Below are 27,195 nucleotides of genomic sequence, written 5' to 3'. Positions count from 1 at the left end.
AAAGAGCGTAAAACTCCTCTGGTTGAATGATTTAAACTTTTATGTATTTACTGCAGATTTCATTATGAAACACTTGAAATGTATTAAAGTGAAATGTTTTGAAATCTGAAAAAAAAACTGCCATGCCTCAGGATTCAGTTAATTTGGAGTAAAATATGTTTGTGTGTGTGTGTGTGTGTGTGTGTGTGTGTGTGTGTGTGTGTGTGTGTGTGTGTGTGTGTGTGTGTGTGTTTGGATTAAAAATAAGGAGAATACTTCAGAGAGAACATGTTAATTTGAAATAGATTTCAAAATAGCTCATAACCTTCCCACATTATAAAGTATGAATCTGCACACACTGATTAATGAGCTTCCATCTCAGTTTCTTTTCATTCTGAAGCTTTTTATTCATTTGTTAAAGAATACCGGAGTCAATATTTCCATATTCCATTATTATGAAAGCTCACTTTGCTCATTTAATGTCTCTGCTCTCTGCTGAGTTTCTTTAACGGCATGTTTGGATCTGAAGAACAAAATAAACAATAAAAAGTAGTTTTTCACCACAAACAACTGAAACATTCCACATGTAAAAACAACTGGAAAGATGAGTGGAAATGTGTGTGTGTGTGTGTGTGTGTGTGTGTGTGTGTGTGTGTGTGTGTGTGTGTGTGTGTGTGTGTGTGGGAAACCTGCAGTCTGGGAACAGGTGATTATCTGTGTTACTGAGAAGCACACAGTGCAGATAAGAGGTCCGGGATGGAGAACAAACATGAACACACACACACACACACACACACACACACACACACACAGCGTACTGTAGGCTCACTGTAAGCTTTCCGATGGTTTCTATCCGATATGTTCTCTCTGAGGTGATGATGACTCTGATGTGGACTTTGACTGCAGTTTAAGAAGAACAGCAGCAGAATTTTAACCCCGAAGCTGAAGGAGGACAGTCTGGTTCCAGGTTTGCTGATATTTATTATTTAATATCGTCTGGAAAGCTTAATGCTCATTATGTTCAATGTTGCTGCTGATGTTTTCATTGTCACTTTTAATTTAAACCTTATTTACAGTTAAAAGTAACTAACAACAAAAGTGGTAACTGTACTGTATTAGACAAAGTAATTGGTTACTAGAAAGCAGCTGTATTGTTAGTTTTGTTAGCTGTTGTCTGAGCTGTCAGCACACGAGTCAGTTCAGATGAAGTTAGATGGAGGAAGATGCTCTATAATAGGGCTATCAGCTGGCGTAGCTTTGAGGCAGTACTGTGGAAACAGAGTTTGATGAAGGAGCAGAGGATTCTGGAGGAAATCATATCTGGACTCGTTGCTGATGATAATGATATTTACAGTCAGGATGACTCACTTCACTTTTCATCCATTATTCCAGTAAACAGAGGATTTGTGAAAAAGTAACGGAGCAGCTCCAGATCTGCTGTTTCTTGGAGTTGGCAGCTTGATGAACGTTAATCTTCACTGACAGTGATGTCTCTCTGTCTTGCTGTCATCGGGTCTGATTTAGTTCAGGGTTGTTGGCTTTAGTGAACTCGTCGATGCAACAGTTTGGTCTCTGAGACACTCGGAGTGTTTCCTTCAATGTGGCTCTGATTTGTGAGCTAACTATATTTAGGATCGCTTTACACAGATAGTGAACCCGACCACATCCAAACATCTCCAACAGACCATCACCCTGCAACACAAAGCCAACTTCATGTTTGGTAACAGCTGCCGGAGCTCGTTAGGAGCTGCAGAGCCACACTGGAGCCTTTGTCTTTCTCCATCGTCACTCCGGAGTGAAGCGGAGGGAAAAGACTGTTTCTGTTGGTCCAACAAAGCTCACGTCGTTGTCATGCACAAAGAGCTCTTTGACAGTGACCCCTGGACTGAAGTTAGGCTGTGTTGTGGAAGCAGAGCGAGCATGACCCCGAGGAACACCTGAGGTCAGAGGCCACGCCCACCATGGACGAGCTGCACCTTGGAGAGGAGGGGAAAGGTGAGCGGATGACAAAAGGAATTCATTCCAGCTGACATTAAAGACACGGCAGGTTCTCAAAGTGTGGACTGCGGCCCACTGGTGGTCTGTGGACGTAGGGAAGGTGGGCCTTCAGAGGTCATTTATAATACATAACCAGTTTGCTGGACTGAGTTTGGCATGACTCCAAAAACATCCTCACCTATATCTGTATGTTTGGCAATTTCATTGCTTTTTTACTCAGGCCCCATTTACACGACGCTTCAAGAGAAAACACAGATTAACAAAAGTTCCACCGTGGAAGGCGTTTTCAAATAGTTGTGTTTTCAGTGGCTCCGATCAACACTGTCGTATAAACGGACACCCAAAACACAAAAGTTTTCTGCTTTCACTTGAAAACGCTGTCAAGTAAATGGGCCCTAAGTTTTTCAATGCACCATTAAAATAAGCATTTATTGTGCAATTCAGATGACAAAAAACTTAAACAAAAGGTTTTGTGAAAAGACGCAAAAAAATGCAGTTACAGAATATAAATAATAAAATGTAAAAAAAAATGTGCACTAGCTGAGCATATAAAATCTGATATGATGGAAGTGTGTGTCCAGAGGAAAAACAATATATTTGTTGGTTTATTTAAATAAATCATTTAAAAATACATTAAAAAGATCAGAACCGACTGTTTTTCACTGCTATACAGATATTTGAAAATTAAAAACACACATTTTGATCCAGTGAAGTGGCCCTCCAGCCAGCAGACACCTTCAGATCCTTTCATGCTGAGGCGTCTTGTTTCTGGATTGTTTTAAGAACTTTTCCACCGTTTTTCTCACGTTCCGCAGGAAAAAAGTTTGTGAAAAGTACTTTAAGTGAAAACTAAAAAGTAACAACTTTGATAAGTGTCGTCTTCACAGTAATTACATCTTAATTCCCTTTTTCTGCGTCGTTACTCATCTGATCTGTGACAAGCGACAGCCATCCCACGACCTCTCCCAGGGCCGTGACCCTGAGGTTGAGCCCCGGTGTCAGCTGACTGATATTTGACCCTGTGGTGGAAGTTTTCTGACTCTCTGTGTATGTGTGTGTGTGTGTGTGTGTGTGTGTGTGTGTGTGTGTGTGTGTGTGTGTGTGTGTGTGTGTGTGTGTGTGTAGTGAAACACTGTGTTGAGAAGGCTTCATTAGAGCCAGCCTTCACCTGACTGGATTAAAATGCAGACGCCATTTAATCCACTTTAATCTCCTGCAGTTTCGTTTTTTGCCGTCGGAGTGAAGGAAGAGTGTGTGGTGGTACCAGTTCATGAAGACAAGGACTTCCAAACACAAGCCCAGATTACTGATTAACGTTTATAGATTTCTGCAAGACTGATACTGTGAATTAGGCTTTTTTTAATCCCTTCTTAGTCACATGAGGCAGGCATGAGGATAACAGTTAATTTATTTGGTTCAAATGGAAATATTTTTATATGGATTACTTAGTTTTTTGAAAAATTGTGTTCAAAGGCGAGGAAAAAAGTTTTTTAAACTTTAAGTGACTGAAATAAGTCAAAAGTCTCGAGTGAAGAAAGGTTTCGTGAAATGAAACACAGGAATGCTACACTGACCTTTAACGTAATACAGTTTTGAACAAATCTGCTTGTCTTAATTGTCTTAAAGGGAGAAACGAGGATCTATCTGAACTTCCTCCTAAATAAAACCAAATGCATATTTCCATATTGTACTCACAAGCCATTGCACTCGTTTTGTATGATTTGCGTTTTGGTTTGATCCATTTTTCTGCATGTGGATCGTCAGAAGTGTGTCAGCAGACTTTATAAAGTATCTGAACAAACAGCCAGGATGGTTTATGACCTGATTACCAGTAATAAATTCATTTTAGACTGCTGTAAAACAATCCAGGACTGTTTTCATTGTGGTTGCCGGCGAGCTTTTATTAGAACTAAATTCATCAGAACTGAAGTAGATTTAAAGATGTTTAGTTTCAGGCTAAGTTTTGACTGGGTTTGTTTTTATTACAGCGTTAAGCCACTTCCAGGATCATTATTTCATAACAGTCTGGAGGCCTCTATTGTTGTCATTGTCCATGAACACTTGCAGATGCAGAAAATGTTTTTACTACATCCGTGGTGCACATGCGCTACTGTGGCATTCCCGCCGTTTCCACAGAGTCAAAGTGTTTCCAAAAAGTTCTACGTTGCATTTTCACCTGAAAACGTTGCTGTGTAAACGCGGCCTGAGGAAGGGAAAAGCTTTCTCATTGTTCTACTGAGACATTAAAGTTACAGAGTAACTCGTAATCTTTCACTGCGCCGTGACTTCTGCATTATTCAAGGCACATTTTCACCTTTTCACCAGCTGGTTGAAGTCAGTTCTTCCAGTAAAACATCCTCACAGCTCGGCCGAGTCGCTCCTCTGGGTCACATTACGAGACGTATCAACTCCACGACATTTTACCTTCAGGATGAAACTTCACTGTACAGCAAGGATTTTATTTTGGGGGCAGAAACATGCCTGTTTCCAGCGTCCCGGCCGTATTGTGTGTTTAGTGCCATTTGACACACTGTAAAGCGAAGCGCTGCGTCACGGCGGCGCGTTGGCGGCTCCGAGCTGAGCGCCCGGCCGAGTCCAGCCTGTCGTCTGGCTGGAGGTCATACTGTGTTTGATGGAAGCCTCTCAGAAACAAGGTTTGGTTTGGAAACGGCATTTATGAGCTGCATCATTTGGACGGGATTTCCACTTCAAAGTCTGCGGTTTGGACGACTTGAAGTGAGGAAGCACTTAAGTGTGAACTAACATGTGGACTCCTTCACATTCAACCACATTTTCCACAAACTCCCAGCAGTTGATGAGAATCTCTAAACTCCGCTGAACACGCTTAATCCCCTCATGACTTCAGTTGAATTCAGGCTGGACTGAATTGGGAGAAAATAAACAACAAGAGAGATTTTTCTGCTCCTTTTTTTTTTTCCAGGAAAACTTGAACTTTGAGTTTCTGACGGGTCTTTAGTGTTACTGAGTGTTTTTTTGGAGAAGTTTTCCGCAGAGAAGCTTTTGTTAATGATGTGAAATGCTGCTCTGTGATTGGACGGTAGTATTGCAGAAGATCCTGTAATGACTTGTATGTTTACATAAAGTTTAATTCCTCTTTTTTCTGCCAGTTTTTCCATTTTAAGGATCTTACAAACAATCTACAACTTCTGCTGGCAGCACTCTGCCTGCAGAGCCCTTTTCCCAGGAATAACACACCTAAGATAAGAGTGCTGATGATTCAAATAACAGAGGAATGCAAGGATATTTTCTTTACGGTCAGGAGAAATATAAGATTATATTTTAATGAAATATTTCTCAGTTTAGATCCTAATCTGACTCAAATATGTCCTGTTCGTGTGACTGACAGCTGGATTTACACAGACATTAAATAAACCTAATGTTCTCGTTGTTATTAAGCCATAAAAAAGAGTCTTCTCTTCACACGACTCTCTGATGAGAAACAGGAGGCAGAAATGGTATTAAAGGAAAACCTGGAGGTGGAGTACCAGCAGGAGATGATCCAGTGTGGACCGGCAGCTCAAAGCGGGAGGAGGTTTAGTCTGTAGGTGGTCTAAACGGCTTCTGATCCGCATATGAAGGTTTATGAGTGGATCTGACATGTGGAGTTATGATTCTGGACAACCTGCCCCGTTGTGTCTCCTTCTCAGTGTGATTTAAGAGGAAATGAGAGTAAAGAAGCAGGTGAACGGCGGAGACCTGGTGGAGGCAGGTAGATGGAGGAGTGTGAGTTACATGGTGACGGTGTGATTGACAGGCTGGATTCACACCGAGAGGAAAACACTCAAACTGTGTGACTGAAAGATTAGAGAGAGAGATGGAGACCAGATGTTCTTCTGCTGTGTGAGAGCGGAGCAGGTCTGTTCGGAGAGGTGGAGCAGATCCGTCCACAGAGGTGTTTCAGATCAGCGCTCCGACTCTGCGGTGGGACGGAGCTGCTGCGGGACGTGAGTGACGGCTGGACCCACACCGCATGAAGACACAGCGCTTCTTGTTGGCTGCAGATTGGATCCAGATGTTGCCTCTGCTACTGTTCGCAGAGCGACTGAGGCCGGTACTGTTCTGACGGACTTCCTGCAGCTCTGACTGACTCGCAGTGTTAGATTATCTGTCTGCACTGTAAATCCAGCGAGGCGTCGCTCGCTGTGGGCTGAAGGCAGACCCAGCTCAACGGGAGGGAGCGGCACTGGAACGCCACTGCTCTCAGCAGCACTGCGCTAATCTTAAAGCTACTTCTGGTCATTAACGAAGGCAGCTAGAAGCCGCAGAGCTGCTGTCTCTCTCTGAAGCCAAAACATTATGACCACTGGCAGGGTCAGTCCCTGAGCCTTCCTGCCGGTGGGGGGGATGTACCGTTCAGCAGGGGAACATTTAGTCCTCACAGGCCATGCCTGAAGTGTGAAGGTTTGAGTGAGTTTGACACGAGCTGGGTCAGGTCACCTCCAGACCTGTGAGGAGGTTCTTCTGCTCTGCAGAGGTCAGGTGACCTGCTGACAGGCCGGTGGTGGACCTGTGTGGTCCCATCCAGCAGACGGGCTTCTGGAGCTCAAACTGCAGCAGAAACTCACGCTGGTTTGGATTAAAAATACAGACAAAGCCTCAGCTGGTCTGCAGCATTTCCGGAGCACAAGCAAAATCTAAAACACTGAGATTTAAACTTAAGTGAAACAAGTTAAAGAATAAAACTAAAGTTAATGACCTGAGTTTGCAAAGAAATCAGTATTAATGTCTAATAAATGTCTGTTAGAGACCAAAACTGTATCCATCATGCACAAGGTGTGTGTGTGTGTGTGTGTGTGTGTGTGTGTGTGTGTGTGTGTGTGTGTGTGTGTGTGTGTGTGTGTGTCCTGCACTGAGAGCCACCTCCAGTCAACCAGTGTGAGCCCAAAGTTTTGCTCTCTCCTCTCTCTCTCTCTCTCTCTCTCTCTCTCTCTCTCTCTCTCTCTCTCTCTCTCACACACACACACACATTCTGCACACATCCACCGTCTCCATCGTCACACCAGCTTTAACGGCTCAAACATTTCATTCTGTCTGCCTTTCATCGAGATTCATCCACATTTCAAACATTCACTGCAGCACAAAGAAACAAGCGCAAAAAAAAAAAGCTTTATAAAATATCGGAATTCTCTGCGTTCCTGCCAACAAACAGTTTTGTGAGCCTCAAAGAAATATTCAAAGGTCTAAAAACCTGCAAAACATTTATACAATGTAAGGTCTCCAACATTTTAAAACCAAGAACAGAAAGAAGCATTCACATTTTCAGGAGCAAAGCATTCCTTTGTTCTGAAGGTGTTCGTGTGATTTTTCTTTGTCCTTTTTTTAAACATGCCATTTTGAATAATCTAAAAAAAAGTGGAATACATATGATGACATATTGCTGATGAACTTATTTGAATATGTCTTAATATGTTCTGCTTGATCCAGGCTGCACTGCCTTTTATACATTGTCTGCTACTTTATCCCCAATCAAACTGATTAATTAGTGGATGATAACTGGTCACGTGCGGACTGTGCGTCGTTTATTAGCAGAAATGATTGTAAAATTATCTTTAACCTGCGTCTTCTCCCTCCCAGAAGCACAGATGCCCCCTCCGGGCTTCCCCCAGCCGGACCTGGCGGTGCTGTACCCCCCTGCTCCGTCCCCGGACCCGGACAACCCGCTGGCTCACCTGGGCGCGCTGCTGTCCGGACACGACGCGCCGAGGAGCGGCGGCTGGGACAGGTAGGCTGGAGCTCCGGGAGGAAAGGTCCCAAACACACACACACGGTGTCACGCACGGTGTCACGCACGGCGTCCCGGGGACGGAGAGGTGAGGATGGAGCTCCCGGAGGTTCCACTACGCGCTGCAGCCTCGCCGGCCTGTGAGGAATGAGCGCGTGGACGTGAAAATGCGGCTGTGGACGGAGGGAGCGCGTCTCGTCTCGGTGGCTCCGTGACCTTCTGTCGGCGGAATGAGGCGGTGGAGGGATGGAGGGAAGCATTAAAACGCCGGGAGGAGACGTGTTTGCTGAGGAGACCCCACCCCCATGTCTTTGTAACATGAACAAGGGGGAGAGTTTGGAGAGTTTGGAGAGGTGCGCCGCGCACCGTGACGCACGGCGGAGGCAGCATCACTCAGGAGGTGCAGCTTCATCTCAGCAATTCACTCCCCAGAACCAGAACCTCCACAGCAGGCAGGTATTAGAGTTTCCACGTGTCTTTTTGTCCTGGTAACTGTTACTGTCTCATCAAACTCCTGTTTACTCCTTATGCACTTGTACTTTTACTGGGGGGACATGAGGGTTCTAATATTATCACCCACAACAAAGAGTAGCGGTGACTAATAATATAAAGCAGACTTGGGATTGCTAGTTTGCAGGTTCAACTCCCACAGCAGACAGGTTTCTACTTAAGAAAGTTCTTTGATCCCATGAGCCCAACGGTTTCCCACCACATCCTAGAGATGGGGTGGGTAAATATGGAAAAAGAAATTTACTCTCAGGGATTAGTAGAGCATGAATTATTAGTTTATTTAAAGAGTATTTAACTGTGAAAGGTAAATCCATGCTGGGGGAGTTTGGTGAAGTCGTTGGTTTTTGGAAAACAAGCCTCGCGCAGAACAAAATGTTCACTGAACCCGTCAACCTGTGGAAGCTCTGACAGCAGGAGGGAGCATGGAGACTCTTCAGTGTCAGATCAGCCGATTCACAGCTGGATGAGAACCACAGCTGGACGCGTCATCAATCATCAAGCAATCACACCGACAACATGGTGTTGAAACAGTGAAAAACAGGATTGTGGGAAGATGGGTGCATGATGCTGCCTCCGCCATGCTTCACCATGACGATGGAGGTATTTGGTGCAGGAGCAGCTTGTTTGTTGAACTGGTGACTCTACAAAGACTGTGAGGATGGGAATGTGTGTGTCTGTGTGTTGGTCCTGTGGTGGTAAACCAGAGTGTGTCCTGATGTTTGTATAAAGTCAGCTGGAATCAACACACACTGAAAACCTGTACTGGAGTACAGCGACAGTCACATTTCTCCACGGAAGAAAGAGTGTGTGAAATATTCTCAACTTATAACACTTTTCTCAAAAACTACTCAATTTTTATTCTGTCGTTTGATATATTGGAGGAAATACATATATTCAAAATATTTTTTTTTCATAGACAAAGTGTAATAAAACCACATAAAGTTAAACGAAGTACATAAAAAGCAAATTAATGAGAAATGATAATAGAAAGAACTTTTTGGCTGCAAATATGTAAATTTAAATGTTTTGACATTCATTCACGCTGTGGATGTATTGAAATGTGAATATTTAAAACTTACACCACATGCATGAATGTTCAAACCTTTTCATTATAACTAATAAGTTCTTTCTACTTTATATTGACATATATTAAACATTGCATGGTTTTATTTAAAACATTGAGCTCACAGGTTTGATGCATCAAATCCACTGACTGCTTTTTAAACGTCCAGCAGATAAAAAGTATCTACGAGGCTTCAGAAGAAGTATTCTCAGTGTTGTACTTGAGTACAGATTTCCAGTCCTCCTCGTCCCTCTGCTGTAATCAGATTACTGTAGCTTGTTATTAAGCCAGTGACTGGTAACAGGATGTTCCTCTGGAGGAGACTTGGGTGTTTTCAGGTATCAAGCAGCTCGTCTTTCATCCGTGTTTACGACCGTCACACCTGTTGAGCCGCTCTCTCTACCAAACCTAATAGCAGTTATTACAACTCCCGCGTGCCGAGCGGCTTCTGCAGGAGACGATGGACTTTTTTGGAGGTGAAAGTGCACGTCTCCTCCTGCCCTTCCTCCTCCTCCTCTTCCTTAGTCCTCTCTGTGTTCCCCCCGTGAAATACCAGAAGGTTTGAACTGCTAACACACTGACCTCCGACCTCTGCGGAGGCGAAGGTCTAATTTAGACGACTGCTGGCACCCTGGTGACTGACCACACATGCATGCACACACACACACACTCACACACACACATTGAACCCTGAGCCCTGCACGGGGTGGTGAGGTGTCTCAGGGAAGTCCTCCATGGATGAAAACACTCAGCGCTCGGACGTCCCCCCTAATAAGGACACCGCGATCCGACCTCCATACGAGTAGCAGCGTCTGAGTTCAGCTCACAGACAACACAACCGATCATGTGACGTCTCCAAGGATGTAAAAACACTGAGAAAACACTGCTGGGCTTCATATGTGTGAGAGTTTAAGTGTGTGAACCAACGTTACACCCTTACATGGATGGATATGTAACAGTAACAGTGTGCGTTTATGTTGTGTGTCTGTCAGACTCTTTCAACGTCCAGTGACAAACGTGCCTCTGTTCAGCAGGTTCTCTCACGATCTCTGTGTGTGTGTATGTGTGTGTGTGTGTGTGTGTGTGTGTGTGTGTGTGTGTGTGTGTGTGTTGTTCCTCGCCGTCCTTCCTCAGACCTCATTAGAAGTAGGATTCCAGTGTCCGGGCCTCGGGGTCGTCCCGCCGCTGCGTCCGGCTGCTCCTTACATAATCCCGGCGGTGAGGTGACTGACGGCTCTGCTCCCCTCTCAGGAGGCAGGACGCTGACTTCCGGCACGGCCAGGTTCAGGGAACCATCAGGGAACCGGGAAGCGAGGCCCACGCGGACCAGACCGTCGTCATCCTGCACGCCAAGGTCGCTCAGAAGTCCTACGGCAACGAGAAAAGGTTCTAATATCCGGATTATGGAGCAAAACATCACTGTTACATCTCTCAGGCACTGATTTTCAGAATAATATCATTTATTTATTGAATAATTTGATTCATCTTGTTCAAAAAGGGTCTTTTATAACCAAAGATCCCATTTAAAAGTAGAGCTTTAACACACCAAGCCGATGTGACGGGTTAGTTTCCGTGTGTGTTTCACCTGCAGGTTCTTCTGCCCTCCTCCGTGTGTTTACATCAGCGGCCATGGATGGAGAGTCATGCAGAACCATTTGAAAGGTGAAGAAACAAACATCTGGTGAGCTTCAGTGTAATCTGTGATTTGTAAACCTCTTCCCCCCTCCGGGTTCTCTCCCTCCTCTGCGTCCTCCAGCCGCCGGCTACGGGGCGTCGGTGTACCGGGTGTGTGGCTACATGTGTCTGGACAGCTCCAGCCAGTCGCAGGCCGACGCTTTCAAACTGGTGTTCGACGAGCAGCCGAATTCCAGGGTGAGAGACGGCGATGAGCTGAACTGGACCCTCTCTGTCTGTCCTGCAGTGACAGACACTCCAATTTTCTGAAATTTGCTCTGAATTATCCTGCAAATTCCTCCAGAACCAGCAGGTGTTCACTGAGTGATGAGGGCCGACGTGGATCCTCCTGGACTCCAGCTTCTGTCGACAGGCTTTCAACTTCAGAGACTTCTTTTGTTTTTCCCACATTTTTGATAACAAAAACAAAAACTCTTCACAAAGACAAAACTATTTGATAGGAGACTTCACCCATCCAACCAGGAATATTCTCACTGTGAGGCGAAACGCTTCCCCACTACAACTCAGTTTTCTTGATCTTCTCAACTTTCTGTAAATCTTCCTGATTGTGACTCAGGTTCTGTTGTTGGTCTGGCAGCCGAGGCTCAGGTGGAGCAGGGAGGACGTCTTCCACTGCTGAAGTTAAACTCAATAAAACTTTAAAAGGTTGAGTTATTATTCAAATTAAATATGGTACAAAAGAATTTAAAATGATGGAAAAAAAGTCTTAATGGCATCTTGACACTTCAGATATTAGTTTAAATTGTTAAAACACAAAGGAAAGGTAAAACTGATGATGAACACCAAATAAAATAGAATACTGAAAACAAAGGTATTTATTGGTAATAAATTGAAGCTCATATTGAGAAGATCCCCAGTTTTAGTTTAGGTTGGGCTTTGGATATCTACATTTTTTTTGTCCTGTTTTTATGATTTCTTCTCACAGTCCTGAAAGGTCCGAGGTTAACTGAGGGCCTGATTTCCTGAGATCCTCCTTAAAATGTGTTACATTTAACACTCACATAAATAGATTCCACTTTCACTTGGGAGGTGATGAACTAAAACACTCTGTCTCATGACATAAAAATAATACCCATATGAGGGTTTAGGTTTGAAATATCTGCAGTCAAAAGTTAAATGTTATATTCTGGAGTTATTAAACATATTGGAGTGTTGAAAAAAGAGAAGCGCAATAGGAAAACTTGGTCACATGTTCATTTTTTGAGGTGCGACACAGAAAAGATCTCAGAATAAAATCTACAAATAAAAACAATGGAGGTCCAGATGACGAAACGTCTCTCAGGAGCATGTTTGAGGCCGGTTGACGAAGCAGCTTGGGCCCCGTCAGTAGATCGGCTTCATGTTTAAATCAGGCCTTGAACGTGCTGTTGGTGTGAAGATTCACCTGTCCAGGTGTGGCCTGCCTCCACCCAGCTGTCACCGCTCCGGAGCTGTGTGTTAAAGCTGGATTCAGCTGCAGGATGGACGGCTGCTGCTGTTCTTCACCCGGCGGCTCTCCTCCAGACGGGATCCTCAGACCCTCAGCCTGTTGTTTCAGTATCACGGCTCTCTGCGTCTGTTGACCCAGACCAAAGCGTCCGCCCTCTTTATTACAGCCCTCTGTTGACTGTACAAACAGCCGTGTCTGACAGAGGAGCTGCAGCGCTGTAAAGCCACGCTGTGTGTTTGGTGGCCTCGCGCTCACTTCACCATCGGCTCTCTCTCTCTCTCTCTTTCCACGTGTCTCTGCAGCTCTTCGCTTGCGCCAAGTCGCTGTTCATCTCCGATCAGGACAAGAGGAAACACTTCTGCCTGCTGCTGCGCCTCTTCCTGGGGAACAGACAGGAAGTGGGCTCCTTCCAGAGCAGGATGATCAAAGTCATCTCTAAACCGTCCCAGAAGAGGCAGTCCATGAAGAATGCCGACCGTGAGCCGCGCCGTCACACACGACGCTCGCCAACACGACGCTCGCCAACACACTCTGAGAGGAACATTCAGTTGCAATGACAACTTATATCAAAAAGTATTTCTATCGAGCCGAGCAGAGGATGGAGAATCCCTCCATCAGGTTTAGGTTCCAAAGACAGAGCCCGCCTCCTCTGCCAGCCCTCATCACACTTCCAGTTCATCTTGACCGTAAAGCTGAAATTCCTGAAAACCTCTCTACTAAGAACTGTTGAGTGGATTTGACGTTCAGTCCTAAAACCTCCGAGTCCTCCGCTGGATGATTGACCGCTGGTTCCTACATGTCACGACCTCCTGAGCTGAGAGGTCGCTGCAGGTCACCGGGTAGTTTATTTCACCATTAAAAGTCACACCCTCACTAAACGGAGACGTGACACTCGGCTCAGGCAACGCCGTTTTATTCTGATTATTGCAACCATGTGTTTCTAATCTCTGCTCAAACATTTATCTGCTCCTGATATCTGCAGAAAAATGTGATTTCTTAAAGCTCTGAGCTAGTTTATTCAGATTTCACAGGTTTTTCTACATGTTATTGACACAAATGAATAATTTCTACAAAAATCTATAAATTGTTCTTTGTTGTTTATTCCATTTTAGGCAAAAAATGTAGTTGAGAGACACACATTGACCACATGTCATTAAATGATAACGCGAAATCCTCATAATGAAAGTGCTTGGTCACATCAGTTTGGTAATGTATTTTAATATAATCAGGCAAATAAGAGTCAAAATAGCCAAGATTCTTCAAAATAGATATACATATAGAGCCTAAAATGAACATCCAGTTTAGTTTTATCCTGTGTTCAGGACTCAGATCCACAGTTTAAATCACCAACAGCTTAGAGAATGTCTTTATACTCAACTTCAGACAAAGCCAGGCTGAAAGCGTCCAAAATAAAGCTGAGGCCGTGGAGCAAATCCGGACAAACACTGCAAAAATCAACAGAGAACGCAGGCCGAGAACCAAAAAATTAGCAGTCAAAACAAACAAAAGCAAAACACAAACTTCCGGAAAGAAAAGAACGATCACAACGTTTGGCGAGGAGAGCGGACTGCTCGGAGGAAAACAGCACAGATTAGAAAAACAGGCAGGAAAACATGTCAGACAGACGAAAAATAAAGAGAAATGTGACAATGAGTGCAGCTCGGTTCACTGAACAAGACAGTGTTCAGTTTATCAGGGATTAGAGTTTAGCCTTAATGTCAGAATATTCCTGTTTGAGACAAAACGATGTGTTTCCTGTTTAACCTCTTCATTTAAAACACACTTGGAACCAGCTGCTGTTGGATTTTTGAGGTTTTGCTTTAGAAGTTTTACATATTTACAGAAATGTCAAAAATGTTATAAGTGTCCCCCGTACTGTACCTCCTGGTGTGTTTTTACTGCGTGTTTTCACTGTGTGTGTGTGTGTGTGTGTGTGTCAGTGTGCATCTCGTCCTGCTCCAGAGTGGCTCTGTTCAACCGTCTGCGCTCTCAGACGGTCAGCACTCGCTACCTGTCGGTGGAGGGAGGAGCCTTCATCGCCAGCGCCCGGCAGTGGACGGCCTTCACCATCACCATGGGTAGAACACAAGTCTGAGCCCCTTCAATAAACCTGAATTTAATAAGTGACATAAAACCAGTTTTTACTGTAATAAAGCGAAGAAAAAGCATTTTCATAGAAGGAAATCTTGAACTGAGAGTGACTGTGATGAGGAGGATGAGGTGGAGGATGAAGAGCGGCGGCTCCTCCACACAGCTCCTCTCAGCACCAGGCCACCCTGCATAAATACAGCGCCTGTCTGACTGAATGTTCAGCAGTGTGAGCGGAGGAGCCCGTCCGGCGCTCCGCCGGGTTATTTGTACAGCGCGGAGCTCGGCGTGCGCAGACCTCCCAGCTCCAGACCCAAACCGCAGCCGTCCATCCATCAGCGTCGCTCTTCCTACTGTCACCGTTAACCCCTCGACGCCTGGAGTCCTTCACCATCGCCTCAGAATAGATCACTCAGAAGCCCAATATATTCATGAGTTCACTCCAAAGTCTTTGCAGGGTAAATATAGACATAATGCAGATTTGTGAGAGTGTGTGTGTGTGTGTGTGTGTGTGTGTGTGTGTGTGTGTGTGTGTGTGTGTGTGTGTGTGTGTGTGTGTGTTGCAGTGGAGGAACAGCATCCTGACCAGAGGGGCTTTGTGCTGAGCGAAGGCTTCATCTGTTACGGCTGTGTGGTCCAGTTAGTGTGCACCGAGTCTGGAGTGGCTCTGCCGCCCATGGTAACACACACACACACACACACACACACACACACACACACACACGCTCAGTCTTGTATTTCTATCCTTGTGGGGACCGTCCATTGACTCCCATTCATGTCTAGCCCCTAACCCTGACCCTTACCCTAACCCTAACCCACACCACAACAAAGCCTAACCCTAAAGAAATGTTTTTGCACTTTTACTTTTTTCAGTAACAACAAAATGGTCAAGAAAACACTGTTTCTCCTACTTAGGACCGGAAAAAGGTCCCCACAAGGCACGTCGTTCCACGTTTTGCTATCCTTGTGGGGACATTTGGCCCCGACAAGGATAGAAATACAAGAACACACACACACACACACACACACACACACACTGTATTGCAGTGTTAGCATGAGTTCAGTCAGTGGAGGAAGATGCTCTGTGAGCCACGTTGCTGTCAGGAGGACGGAGTTCGTTCAGATTCATGAGGCTCCTTCTCCAGTTTCTCCTCATGTCTGCATTCACCGGCGGAACATGAGAAGACAGAGGATGGAGGAACCTTGATGTGACGTGCACGAGGCCCTCACATCCTCTGAAATTTAAACAAAAACGCAAATTTGGGGAAATCCTGCTAATTTACTGACGATCTGAGTCTAAATCCCCGTGACTGAACACACACCCTGAGGAAGTGTCCTTGAGGGAGGCTGAGGAGGCATGATGGGAGTCTCTGCAGTGTTCAGCTGGTTGTGTGACCACAGAGTGTGTGATTGCGGCTCGAACCCGTCTGTCCTGCAGATGTTTTCGTGCAGCTGTTACATAATCACCTGTCAGGGTAGCAGGAGCCCTCGCGTTTCGCTGATCAGAGCCTTTCTCTGTGCCTCTGCGCCCCTCGCACCGCTGTCATAATACCCCGGCGGGTGGAGGCTGGGGGGGTGGACCTCCTCGCTGCCCCTCGCTGTGTTTTCCTAGCGGAGGCCTGCTGCTACACGGTTTGTTTGAAGACGTGGCGAGTGTTCAGGCCCGACCGGCGGCTCGGCTCCGGGCCTCGGTTGCGGTCGGCGTTCAGGGACGGCGGTCCGGAGCGTGGAGCTGGATCAGCAGACTTCCATGTGAGAATAAAGTCTTTAATATTCTGTGAAGGAGGTGTTTGAAGTGTGTGAACCTGCACCTCATGCAGCGGTTCTTCTTTTTAACATGTCAGCACATGAGCTGTCAGGTTTATACAGACAGCTGTGATAATGGAGGAGAGCAATACGGTGGCCTGGAAGGGTCACGCACTACAACGAAACACCTGAAACTGCTCTTAAAGCATTGGAGGGACACTTCCTGGACTACTTGTTTGACATCTCAGTTGGTGGGGGGAAGATGCTCTAAAATCTGGACGTTAGGAGCAGCGAGTCGGGGGACCTCCAGCTGGATCCGAGCCCTGTCTGCTGGTTTTGGGTCCATGCCTGTCAGCTGATGTTCAGGAGGCTTCCTGGATGGTTCTCCTGGCGGCGCCCTGAGCTGAGTCATGGCGGCGGGTTCTGGTCCTCCAGTCTGGACGTGGTGGGCCGCGCTGTGGGTGTCCCACCTGGGATCGGGCTGGTGGCTTGTGGCCGGACCTTCATGGTGGTCTCTGGTCTGGTGGGGAATCCGGGTCTCAGCCTACCTGCAGCCAGGTGTTTCCTGAACCCCTTCCCAAATGACCCCCGTCCTCCATGACTGTTCAGAAAAAGCAGGTATTAAAGACGGATTCAGTAACTTTTCTGAAACGTTTCGATGTCTTCAGGTGATCCGGAAGGTCAACAAGCAGCACGCCATCCTGGACGTGGACGAACCCGTTTCTCAGCTCCATAAGTGTGCCTTTCAGTTCCGAGACGACCCTCAGGCCTACCTGTGTCTGTCCAACGACACCATCGTCCAGTACCAGGTGGGACTTCCCCTGATCCTTCTGCCTCCTGATTCCAGTCAGCAGAAAACTACATTAAACCTTCAGTAACTCACTTTCTTACTTCTTGTTGCTCTTAATAATTTGTCCCTGAAACATTCGGTGCCTCCCCCCCTCCCCTGCAGGCCTCGTCCAGCCTCAGAGACCCCAGCAGAGTGGTGCTGAACGACGGGGCCTGTTGGACCATCATCGGGGTGGAGGCAGTGGAGTTCACCTTTAATCTGGGCCTGGCCTGCATCCAGGCTCCCGTCAGCCCATTTCCTGTCATCACCGGGTTAGAGGTAGGCTCGTAAAGCTCTACCTTCTGCTAAACTTTCCACAGTCTTTACTCTGCGGTTTTAATGAGGCTCCCTGCGGAGCACACATGAAGAAAACGGCTTTTTTTTATTCATTGATGAATGGCGTTTTACTCTGACTATACAGCCTTCAGATACTCACACCGCCGCATACCGTTAGGATTTTATTGGCGTGCCAGTCTGTCGTCTGGACGCCGTTAGCTCCTTTAAAGGTGCAGTGTGGTGCCAGTTTGAAGCGATGCCAGTGTTAAGTGCTAGGTGGCGATGGTGAGTCACTGTAGAATCCAGTTATCAGTTTGCTCTTCATTCATCTCTTAATAAGTTTCATTTATACTATATATGTAAATTGCTTAAACAGCACCATATTCTGAATAAAGTGAACTTTTTTTAAGTAGATTGGTAAAACGCCTGTATGATTACCTAAAAATATAGAGTAAAAAGTGATGGTACATATCGAAAATGTGCCTGTACAACGTTTCTTAAAAAAAACAAAAATCCATTTAAATGACTGATAGGAGGCTTTAGCGGCCATGTTTTGATGCTAATGATATTTTCTTAGTGATAAAGTCATTTTTTAAGCAGTCAATAAAACAATGTCACCCCAAGTGGAGAAATGAGGAACAGCAATACATTTATAGCATTCCTGATGATTCCTGTTTCCAAAGGCTGAAGGATAATAATTGTTCTACAGTCATTAAACTGAAGATAGATGAGTCAACCGCTTGTAACCAGGTTAGCTGCTGTTGATAAAGGTCCGATCTGAGCTCCACAGGCCGCTGACCTGTGGCGGTTTGACCCTGATGGAAGCCCGTTCACTCTGAAACACTGCTGCCCTCATTCTGTAAACACACACTGCTGGTTAACACACAAAACCCCAAAACGACTCATTCAAAGACTATAGACAAATCAGCTGGAGGTGATCAGTGTTATACTGTGTGCATGTGTGTGTGCGTGCATGTGTGTGTCGTTCCTGCAGGTGAACGGTGGAGGACACGTCGCCATGCTGGAGATCCACGGAGAAAACTTCAGTCCTCACCTCAAGGTGTGGTTCGGGAACAGCGAGGCTGAGACCATGTTCAAGTGAGTGACGGACAGGGCCGTTTCTAGCTTCATGGGGGCCCTAGGCAAGATGTTGGTTGGGGGCCCCTATTTTGTCAGACTGTAATGAAGAAATTTCTAACCCTTTGGATGGTCGCCTAAGCCTAGGCTACAGTTAAAATCAAACGTCTTAAGAGTTGAGCCACTCAGGCAAGTTAAACCAATGAAACTATAATACAAGGAAAACCATCCTCTATATGTCAATAAATAAAACAGATTGAGAATTTATTTAAAAAAAAAGTTTACTTTAAATCAGAAAACATAACAAATCAGCATGTATTTTAAAGTGCAAAAATCAAAACAAACCACCGCTTAAAATAATACTTAACACTACAGTCTCACACTCAGCACAACAGCTAATAACACACTATTCACAGTAACAGTCACAGTATATTGTGTTCAAAATGTTTGCTTCCTAGCTTTCTGCCATCTTATTTTCTGGGGAACGTAAAAACAGAACTGATCTGAAATGGCCCTCTACTATATCAGTTCTGAATGAATCAGAGAAAACTGATGGCCACTGGCCAGTCAGCTAGATCAAAAACAGGCAGCTGACCATGTAAATGTGCAGTTGATGGTTCCTGGGCAGAAAGAGGTTCTAAGGTAAGTGATTGTTCTGGAGCTTTCCGGACAGAAGGAGGTTCGGAGGCACGTGATGGCCCTGGGGCTTCCTCGTCAGGATGTTCAGACGATCCCTCAGGCTCGATGTCTGGAGCTCCAAAATATTTTAGAATTACTCCTGCAAAGACAAAGCTCATTAGGTTATCAAGCAAAAAATAGATCCTGAATGCATATTCTATTTTACTATTACAGTGTTGTTGCAGCAATACAGAAAATTTAAATTTACCAGTTTTTATATTAAACATTGTGATGTACAGTGTCCCTTTAAAGTTTGTACCCAGTTGCAAAGTTGCCACTTTTAAGTTTTCTGCATTAGTTTACCAATTGTACTAAATTAATAAAACTAAGACAAATGAACCACTGCCATAACAGTCTAAAATAAGAATAAAACACCATGCCTAATATTTATAAATCACATTACACTGATCACATTGACACACTAATCAAACACATTACTTGTATTTGTTTTTATTGATTTAATACTATTTTATTTTCTTATTGGTTTTAAATTATGTAGTTATTTTTATTCTTATACTTGAAGTTTTTTTTGGAGCGCACTTTGGTCACTGTATGTAAAGGGCTCTATTAATTAAATGTTGATCGATTGATCGATTAAAAAACAAACCTTTAAAATAGTTCTTTAAATTAAAAACAAAAAAGTAGCACCATTTTAATTAGAGCCCAATACAATACACACTAAACTTAGCAAATGAATTCTAACTAATCATAAAATAAAGTGTAAAATACGTGAGAGACAACTTCCACTGAACAATGACAGAGCAGACTACGACGACAACATGTCCTCGCTCCTTATAATCTGAATAAAGGGGTCTACGGGTCTGGATGACTTACCTTTATCCTTTGAACGTTTTTCATCCTCAGTCTTCTTTTTCTTCTGTTTTTCTGCTCCGCTGGAATAATTTCTTTCTGGTGCGATTAAGGTTTGTTTTGTTAATCCTCTCGCTAATGACGGGTAGCTGTCAATCATTCCCATCATACCTGTGGCGGCCGCTACGTGACGTCACTTGCTGTGTGACAGTGGTCCAACAGACTAATAATGCCACAAAAGCACCAGCCACAGCTTATCATTGCAGTTTATTTTATTTATATCCAACATTTTTAGGCATGTAAGAGGTGTAATAAACAAGAGCTAGCTACAGATAAAAACTGGACATTTTCAACCTCAGAAGAGGTTGAACATGCAGCTTTGGGGCCCCCTGGTGGCTTGGGGGCCCTAGGCATTCGCCTAGTTGGCCTATAGGAAGAAACGGCCCTGGTGACGGAGGAGAATCAAGGTTCTGTCAGGTGATGCAGAACCTTCAGCAGAACCTCCAGCGCTCTGTTTTCTGTTCTCTTAGGACCACAGAGGGGGTTTAAACTGGATGAGATGCACATTTGAGTTGTTTTCATGTTAAACCGGAGGGCTTTATGTTGATTATTGATTAAACAGTCGAATATCGTCTTCACAATCTTCACTGTCAGCTTGGAAAACACTTCAACAAAGTCATCAGCTGTTCCCGGCACAATATAAACTTATCAGCATTACTGAAACCACACCAAGTATTTCATTATTTGCAAGAAAGAAGTATTCTAAGTTCACAATAGCTATAACATGGTTATCTTTTATGGCAGAAAGATGAATAGTGAAGTGATTTCGAAATCGTGGCTTTGATGTGTTTCATGGTGGTCATCGTCATCTGATGCTCTGGCTTCAGGCTCATTTCCACTGACAGTTGAAGGCAGGAGCCAAGCTGAATCATGTTCATCACGGTGGAAAGATGAAACAGGACTTGGAGAGCTCAAACTCCAACTCATCAATTCTTGTCTCATCTGTCTGCGTCTCAGTGGAGACAAGGACAGGACTTACTGGAAGACCTGGAGAAAAACAAGGCAATAAAACGTTACATGATCTATATTATATTTACATTATTAGACCACAGCAGAGCGGGGTTAAAGTGGTGTTTGCTCGCTGCCCTGTAGTGTGGGCGTTTCATGTTGCACTGCGTTGACTTGTCAGCGTGTTTGTTCAGGTTCGGACAGCTGTGTTGATTATCATCTACACATCTACATGTCATTGCTAATTCAGAGACAAAGCAAAATACCTGTTAGCTTCATGTTTCTGATGGGCTGCCTGCAGCTTCCCTGGTGACGGCAGACATGACAGCTGGGGCTTTGTTGACCTTACTTCTGCTTCAATAGTAGCCGTGGCATGAACGGATTACAGTCAGGTCGGCACCAATCCAAGTCGGCCCTGGCCAACTTGGCACCGCCCCCGGGATACAGTCAAGTCGGCATCAAGCCAAGTCGGCATCAAGCCAAGTCGGCCTCGCGGGGGGGGGGCGCTCTCAAGTGGCCGAGTTGGTCGGTGCCGACTTGACTGTAAGCTGCGTACCAACTTGGCCAAAAGCCTCTTTTTTTTTTTAATCACAATGCCGGCTGCGGCGCAACGATTTGCACAGTTTTTTGACGATCTGTTTGAACCGAGTAGCTTAGCTACGAGCGCGCAGCGCGAGCGGCTGTCTGGTCATGTGACCAGATCATGTGACCAGGCGGCGTTTGATCAAACCAGTCGCCTGCATTATAATTATATCTGTGCAAATCCTGGAGCTGATGCCGGCTGTGGCGTGACGATTTGCACAGTTATAATTATAATACAGGCGACTGGTTTGATCAAACGCCACCTGGTCACATGATCTGGTGTAGGAGATCATGACCATCCAGGTACATGATCCACCTCTAATCTATCAGTCACCATAATCACACAGTTTGTCCTCCAGTCCCCCGCCTGCTACGTGAGGAGAAGGGGCGCAGCCGGCACGAAAAAAACTGTGCAAATCATCGCGACCGGCATTGTGATTTAAAAAAAAGAGGCTTTTGGCCGAGTTGGTAAGCAGCTTACAATCAAGTCAGCACCGACCAACTCGGCCACTTGAGAGCCCCCCTGCGAGGCCGACTTGGCTTGATGCCGACTTGACTGTGTCCCGGGGGCGGTGCCGAGTTGGCCAGGGCCGACTTGGATTGGTGCCGACCTGACTGTATCCCGGCATGAACAGTAGGCACTGCATCAGTGTTTAAACGCGCTCTCCACATACTTCTTCATCCCATCTTAAAATCTGTAAAGTTTCCACAAAGTGGACACTGCTGATCACGGAGTTTCTGGGATGAACAGACTTTACAGTGAACTTCTGGCGTTCAGCCTGGACAAATCTCACCCGGCAGCGAAAGGCATGGCTGATTGGAAAAATGTGGACAGGATGTCCAGAGGAGGAGAGAGAGTTTGCACATCCTACACAAACACGTCTTTACCACGCTGATGTTGCTGAAGCCTCAGTTTAAACCAGCCGACGGGATGAACTGAGTGACAGACAGACGCTGGCACTCGGGGTTGTTTACCTGACGGAACGCCACCTGGTTCAAAGAGTCTGTTTTTTAAGCAGGGGATCACAGGTGAACTAAATTCAGTCTAATTTTTATAAAAATATTAAAAAAAACCACTTTTATTTATGCCACCGTTTTCTTTCAGATTTTTTAAAATCATGTGGAATATTCATCCTGGCAGATGCTCTGTTTGGCTAATCCACATTTATCCAGATTAAACTGTCTTTCAGTCTTTCAGCTCCTTCAGTCGACTGACCACGACTCCAGACATGTTTTCTTCCTGTTTTGTGTCTGTACAAACTGACCCAGAAACACAAAGAGGAGCCCTGAACGCAGGAGGAACATGCAGCCTCCACTTACAGCCTCTCCTGAGTTTTATTACTGTTCTGGTCTGTTTTCTGGTTCCTCCGATTCTTAGAAAGTTGCTCATGTGGAGGGAATCATGACATAACCTTCAAGAAATTCATACTTTTATTGTTTGTTTTTTAATTACAGGACAGACATTTGTGTTTTAGGTATCAATCAGTGTGAAAAGCCTTGTTCTTCCTGTATTTACATGTTTTTTCGTGCCGTTTTGTCGCCGGACCGCGGAGACTCCAGGTGTGAGGCGAAGGCCAAGTGAGGGTTTTAGTCCCGCCTGAGTCTGACTGGCAGGAACAGGGATGCTGGCTGCTCATAAAACCTGACCTAAATATGAGGGTTTTATAGCCTTTTCCCCAAAAAAACTCCAAAGTGGCAGCTTCACTGCAGATATAACATCACCCAGCAAGTTTAACCTGAGTTCTAATCCGTTTGACCCACATTTGAAAAGCAGGTATTTCTGGAGGAATCTTAATAAAACACCAGACTTGTTTCCTTTTTGTGTCCAAAATGCTGGAAACACCTTTTATTACAGTCCAGCTCCGCTGTAAACTGAACACAGCAGGTACATCATAACATGGTTACATCTGTAGGGTCAACAGCGGCGCTCGTACAATAAAATCTTTAACATGCTGTAATTTTACCGGAGTGCTGCACTGACGTGACGTGCGCTTCATCACTCTGTGTCCTGCAGGGATTTAGCTTCTACTGTAAATCTGCACAATAACAGAAATATCAAACAGAGTTTGTGTCACTGCTGCATAAAGTACTGAAAATGTATTATTTACTATGTTCAATTTAAATATCTCGAAAAAGTATTCAAGCTCTGCAAATTGAAAATAGCACAGTTATTAATATGACGTGTCATTAAGTGTAATTCACAAAAAATAGGATTAACCCATAAACCCCTGTTTACAAGACAAAGTTTCAAGTGAAAATTGATTGTTTTTGCGTTTTCGTTTCAGAAAAGTTTCATGGTTGTACGGAAATTGCGTAGTTGGCATATTTGGCCACTAGTGGGTGCTGTTGTTTGTTTATGTAATGGAACCAGTGCACACGTGCAAAGAATGATATGCTATGACCATGTGTATTGGGAGAAAATGAATATTAGCATGGACAGATGGATTTTATTACAGTGACTTAGTTTCAACTATAAAAAATTATGGAGTCTACTCTTTTCAGTCTCTTTGGGAACTTCTCATGCTCCGCCCTCCTCATCCTTTCTTGAATCGCCATAGCAACCAGCAAGTCCAGTATCAGTTCATAGAGACACCAATGCTGAGCTGCATTTAAAGTCTTGGAAAAAAGGAAAGAAACAATGAAAGAATGTCACTAATAGAGCAGATTTCTGCTGCTTAAGCATCTCCAAAGTGTTTCACGCTGTTCAGACACACCAGTGGAGGCGGCGCTCAAAGATGGGAAATCAAACCTGCAACGTTCCAATTAAAAGACAGTCCAAACATTATGGTGTGAAAATTGTCTTTTTTATGGCCCAAAAAGTGAAAGCAGACTTTCAGACTGTTTCATTTCCTTCTGTCCAGCTGAAGGTTTGTTTTAATGGTCTGGTTTCGTCTCCTCAGGTCTCCCAAGTCGCTGCTGTGCGTCGTCCCCGACGTCTCGGTCTTCAGCGACGGCTGGCGCTGCCTGCGGCGCTCCGTCACCGTCCCTCTGGCGCTCATCCGCCTGGACGGCCTGATCTACCGCACCTCCTTCAGCTTCACCTACACCCCCGAGCTCCAGCCGCCGCCGGCCATCCGCGGAGGAGCGGCAGGCGGGCGGAGAGACGGGGGGCCGGACAGGGGACAGGAGGAGGACATCCTGTTAGAAACCATCCATCAGGAGTTCACCAGGGCCAACTTCCACCTCTTCATGCAGAATTAGCCTGAGCGGCTGCAGGACTGAAACCCAGGAAGATCAAATCACAAACATGAATCCAAAACTCACAGCATGAACACCAGAAGGAGGACTGGAGAGTTTTCTACTCTTCAGTCTCTTCAGGACGTCTCCATCACTGCTGGAACTTCAGGTTCAATATGGAGTCATTCCAGGAGGTAGAACTGAGGACAAACCTTTCATCCACTCACAGATTATTGAGTAAAGATTAACAATCCAATCTACATGTGGTGTTAGGATTTTGAGAAGTGTATTACACGTACTTAATCCTCTTTGAGATATCTTGTAGAAGGTTTTTAGTGAGTTCAGAGTAATGGATTAAATTCCTTGACCTTAAGTCAGACTTCCTCCCCAGGTGTGTGTGTTGGAATAAACCAAGCTGATCTTTGTGTCTTCCTCAGAGAGTCTTCCTCGGGTTTTAATGTGAAGGATCTCGAGATAAAGAGGGTGTCCTGAAGGTGGCGTTCTCACGTTTTGCAGATGATGTTTTCATTTCTGACCTCCAGCTGTAATTTAAGGTTCACACCGAAACGTGAAGCAGTTTGTGTGCAGAATCGTCTTCAACCAGCAGACTCAAAGTCAAGCTGCTCCTCCGAGTTGAGATGGTTCAGCACTTAATTAATGAGCTCCCAGGTGGCATTTTACTGAGGTTTAAAAAAAGACTTTAGAGCATTGTTTACATTATTGTGGTGACTTTAGCGTTGGTAGTGACCCTTCTGGGCTACTGTAGCTGACGATAAACCATGACACTGGACCTGGAATGACTGACAGTGATCTGAAGGATCTGGACTGAGATGCTTATTTGGACTCAAACCATCACAAGTTTATCCCCAAGTAACCTGAGAGATCCATGTGCTCAGTTTAGATTTTAAAATAAGCAATATTCTTAAACATGTACAGTTTGTTCAGAATCAAATAGTTCATTTGCACATTTAGAGAAATTCAATTACCGTATCCTGTTGGGATCCTTCCTCATGTGACCGGCTGTCTCCATGAGTGTTTGGCTTCACAGTCCGTTTCTTGGAAACTTTCTGAGAAGGTTCCAGTTTCATAGCCATCAGGAGCTTTTTTTTTCCCCCTGGAGAAGTGAAGCCTTCCCAGTTTAGTCATGTCTTCTAACCACATTAAACCAAGGTTTCTTTATCAGTGACAGCTGCATCGATAAAACAGACTCTGGAAGGCATCAGGAAACAATCGGTTCTTTTCTCAAGTCTTAAGTCTGAACAGATCAATGCTGAGATAATCTGAACCACAGCAGAGTTCATGTCAGTCCAGCCGAACCTGCAGCATGTGAACAAACCCTGAAACCAGGCAACATGGACCATATTCAGGAAACAAGCTGCCAGCCTTCTCAGGTTTACTCTTTTTAATTAAATTTCTCTATTTTTGTGAAATCTTTATGGGCCGTGGCAGAGAATGTGGGCGGTGCCGCAATAAAAGTGAGATTTCTGTGGTTGTGGTTGATTTCTTTCCCTCTGCATCCAGGAGCTTCTAAACTGAGGGTTCTGTGAAATAAACATTGTTATGTTTCCATTTTATTGCTGATTTTTGTACTAATTCAGGATCAAACTGCATGTTTAGCGGAAAGTTACCCCCTACTGAGAGTTTTCTACCGTGGGAATGAAGTGCAAACAAATTAGCAAGAGGAAAGCTACATGAAGAAATCAGCTCAGTGTGTTTTTAAAACATGGTTTTTCATTTGTCCAACAAATTTTATTGTCTTATTAAACTGTTCCTCTTTCTGTCCTGCAGAAGGTGAACAAATGTTGAAATGTTTCAGTCATTTATCCCCGGTTACGCTGTAACATTCACAAGTAAAATCGTCGAACTCTCGTTTTGTTTTGGAGTGTGTTCACATGATAACAATGGTTGGAACCAATGAAAACAGGTTTTGAAAACAGCTCCCAATGTGGAAAACTTTCCAGCACCCATTAGTGGCCAAACAAGAAAACTACATCATTTGCAGTGTTTCTTTTCCTACATGCAAATGAAGCCTAAATCATGGTGAATGTTCTGAATCAAAGTCAAGTCCTCAGGGTTTTCAGTTTTGTGTTTTTGACTTTCCATTGCAGTTTTGTCCCTGGGTTGTCTTTTAAGAGAGTTACGCAGAAGTGTCATATTAAAATATTTGTGTAAAATCCACCTACACCCTTCATCTCACCGTGGCTCCGAAGCAAAGGGCCGAGAAAAGGGAGAAAATGAGGAGAGGTGTGAATAAATGTGAGGCTGGGGATGATACCACAGCTTTCAGTCTGCTTTCTTTCACAGTGAGCTGGTCTGAGAGGTTATTTAGCTGTTCGTCTGTCAGATCTGGCACTGGTGAAACACTGAGAATTGATTCCAACTGATAGACGGACAAAAGTAAACTCCAAAAAAACTCAACAGTGATTAAAGGCTCATCTCTAAAACCCTGACTTTTCTCATGATTTGAGAAAAAAAAAACAAATTCCAGCACAAGACTTGACATTTCT

General features: G+C 44.7%; 2 protein-coding genes across 8 annotated transcripts in view; one reads left to right on the top strand and one right to left on the bottom strand.

The window, feature by feature from the left end:
- matn4 (matrilin 4) overlaps positions 1-7,940 on the bottom strand; it is a 30,374-nt gene extending 22,434 nt beyond the window's left edge. For all 7 annotated transcript variants that reach the window (XM_030091794.1, XM_030091798.1, XM_030091795.1 and 4 more), the window contains exon 1: positions 7,668-7,940. The gene's annotated coding sequence lies outside the window, so the exon portion shown is untranslated. The remainder of the gene's footprint in view (positions 1-7,667) is intronic.
- rbpjl (recombination signal binding protein for immunoglobulin kappa J region-like) lies at positions 856-26,876 on the top strand. Its single transcript, XM_030091802.1, has 13 exons — positions 856-946; positions 1,893-1,974; positions 7,573-7,720; positions 10,545-10,679; positions 10,885-10,955; positions 11,050-11,165; positions 12,720-12,894; positions 14,358-14,495; positions 15,072-15,184; positions 16,920-17,060; positions 17,204-17,359; positions 18,351-18,454; positions 24,412-26,876. Exons 2-13 carry the CDS (start codon positions 1,941-1,943, stop codon positions 24,710-24,712), a joined length of 1,632 nt encoding a protein of 543 aa, XP_029947662.1. The 5' UTR covers positions 856-946; positions 1,893-1,940; the 3' UTR covers positions 24,713-26,876.
- The last annotated feature ends 319 nt before the right edge of the window (positions 26,877-27,195 follow it).

Source organism: Salarias fasciatus, chromosome 5 (assembly GCF_902148845.1).
Source record: "Salarias fasciatus chromosome 5, fSalaFa1.1, whole genome shotgun sequence".
Taxonomy (NCBI): Eukaryota; Metazoa; Chordata; class Actinopteri; order Blenniiformes; family Blenniidae; genus Salarias; species Salarias fasciatus.
This window is presented reverse-complemented; position numbering and strand designations above follow the sequence as displayed.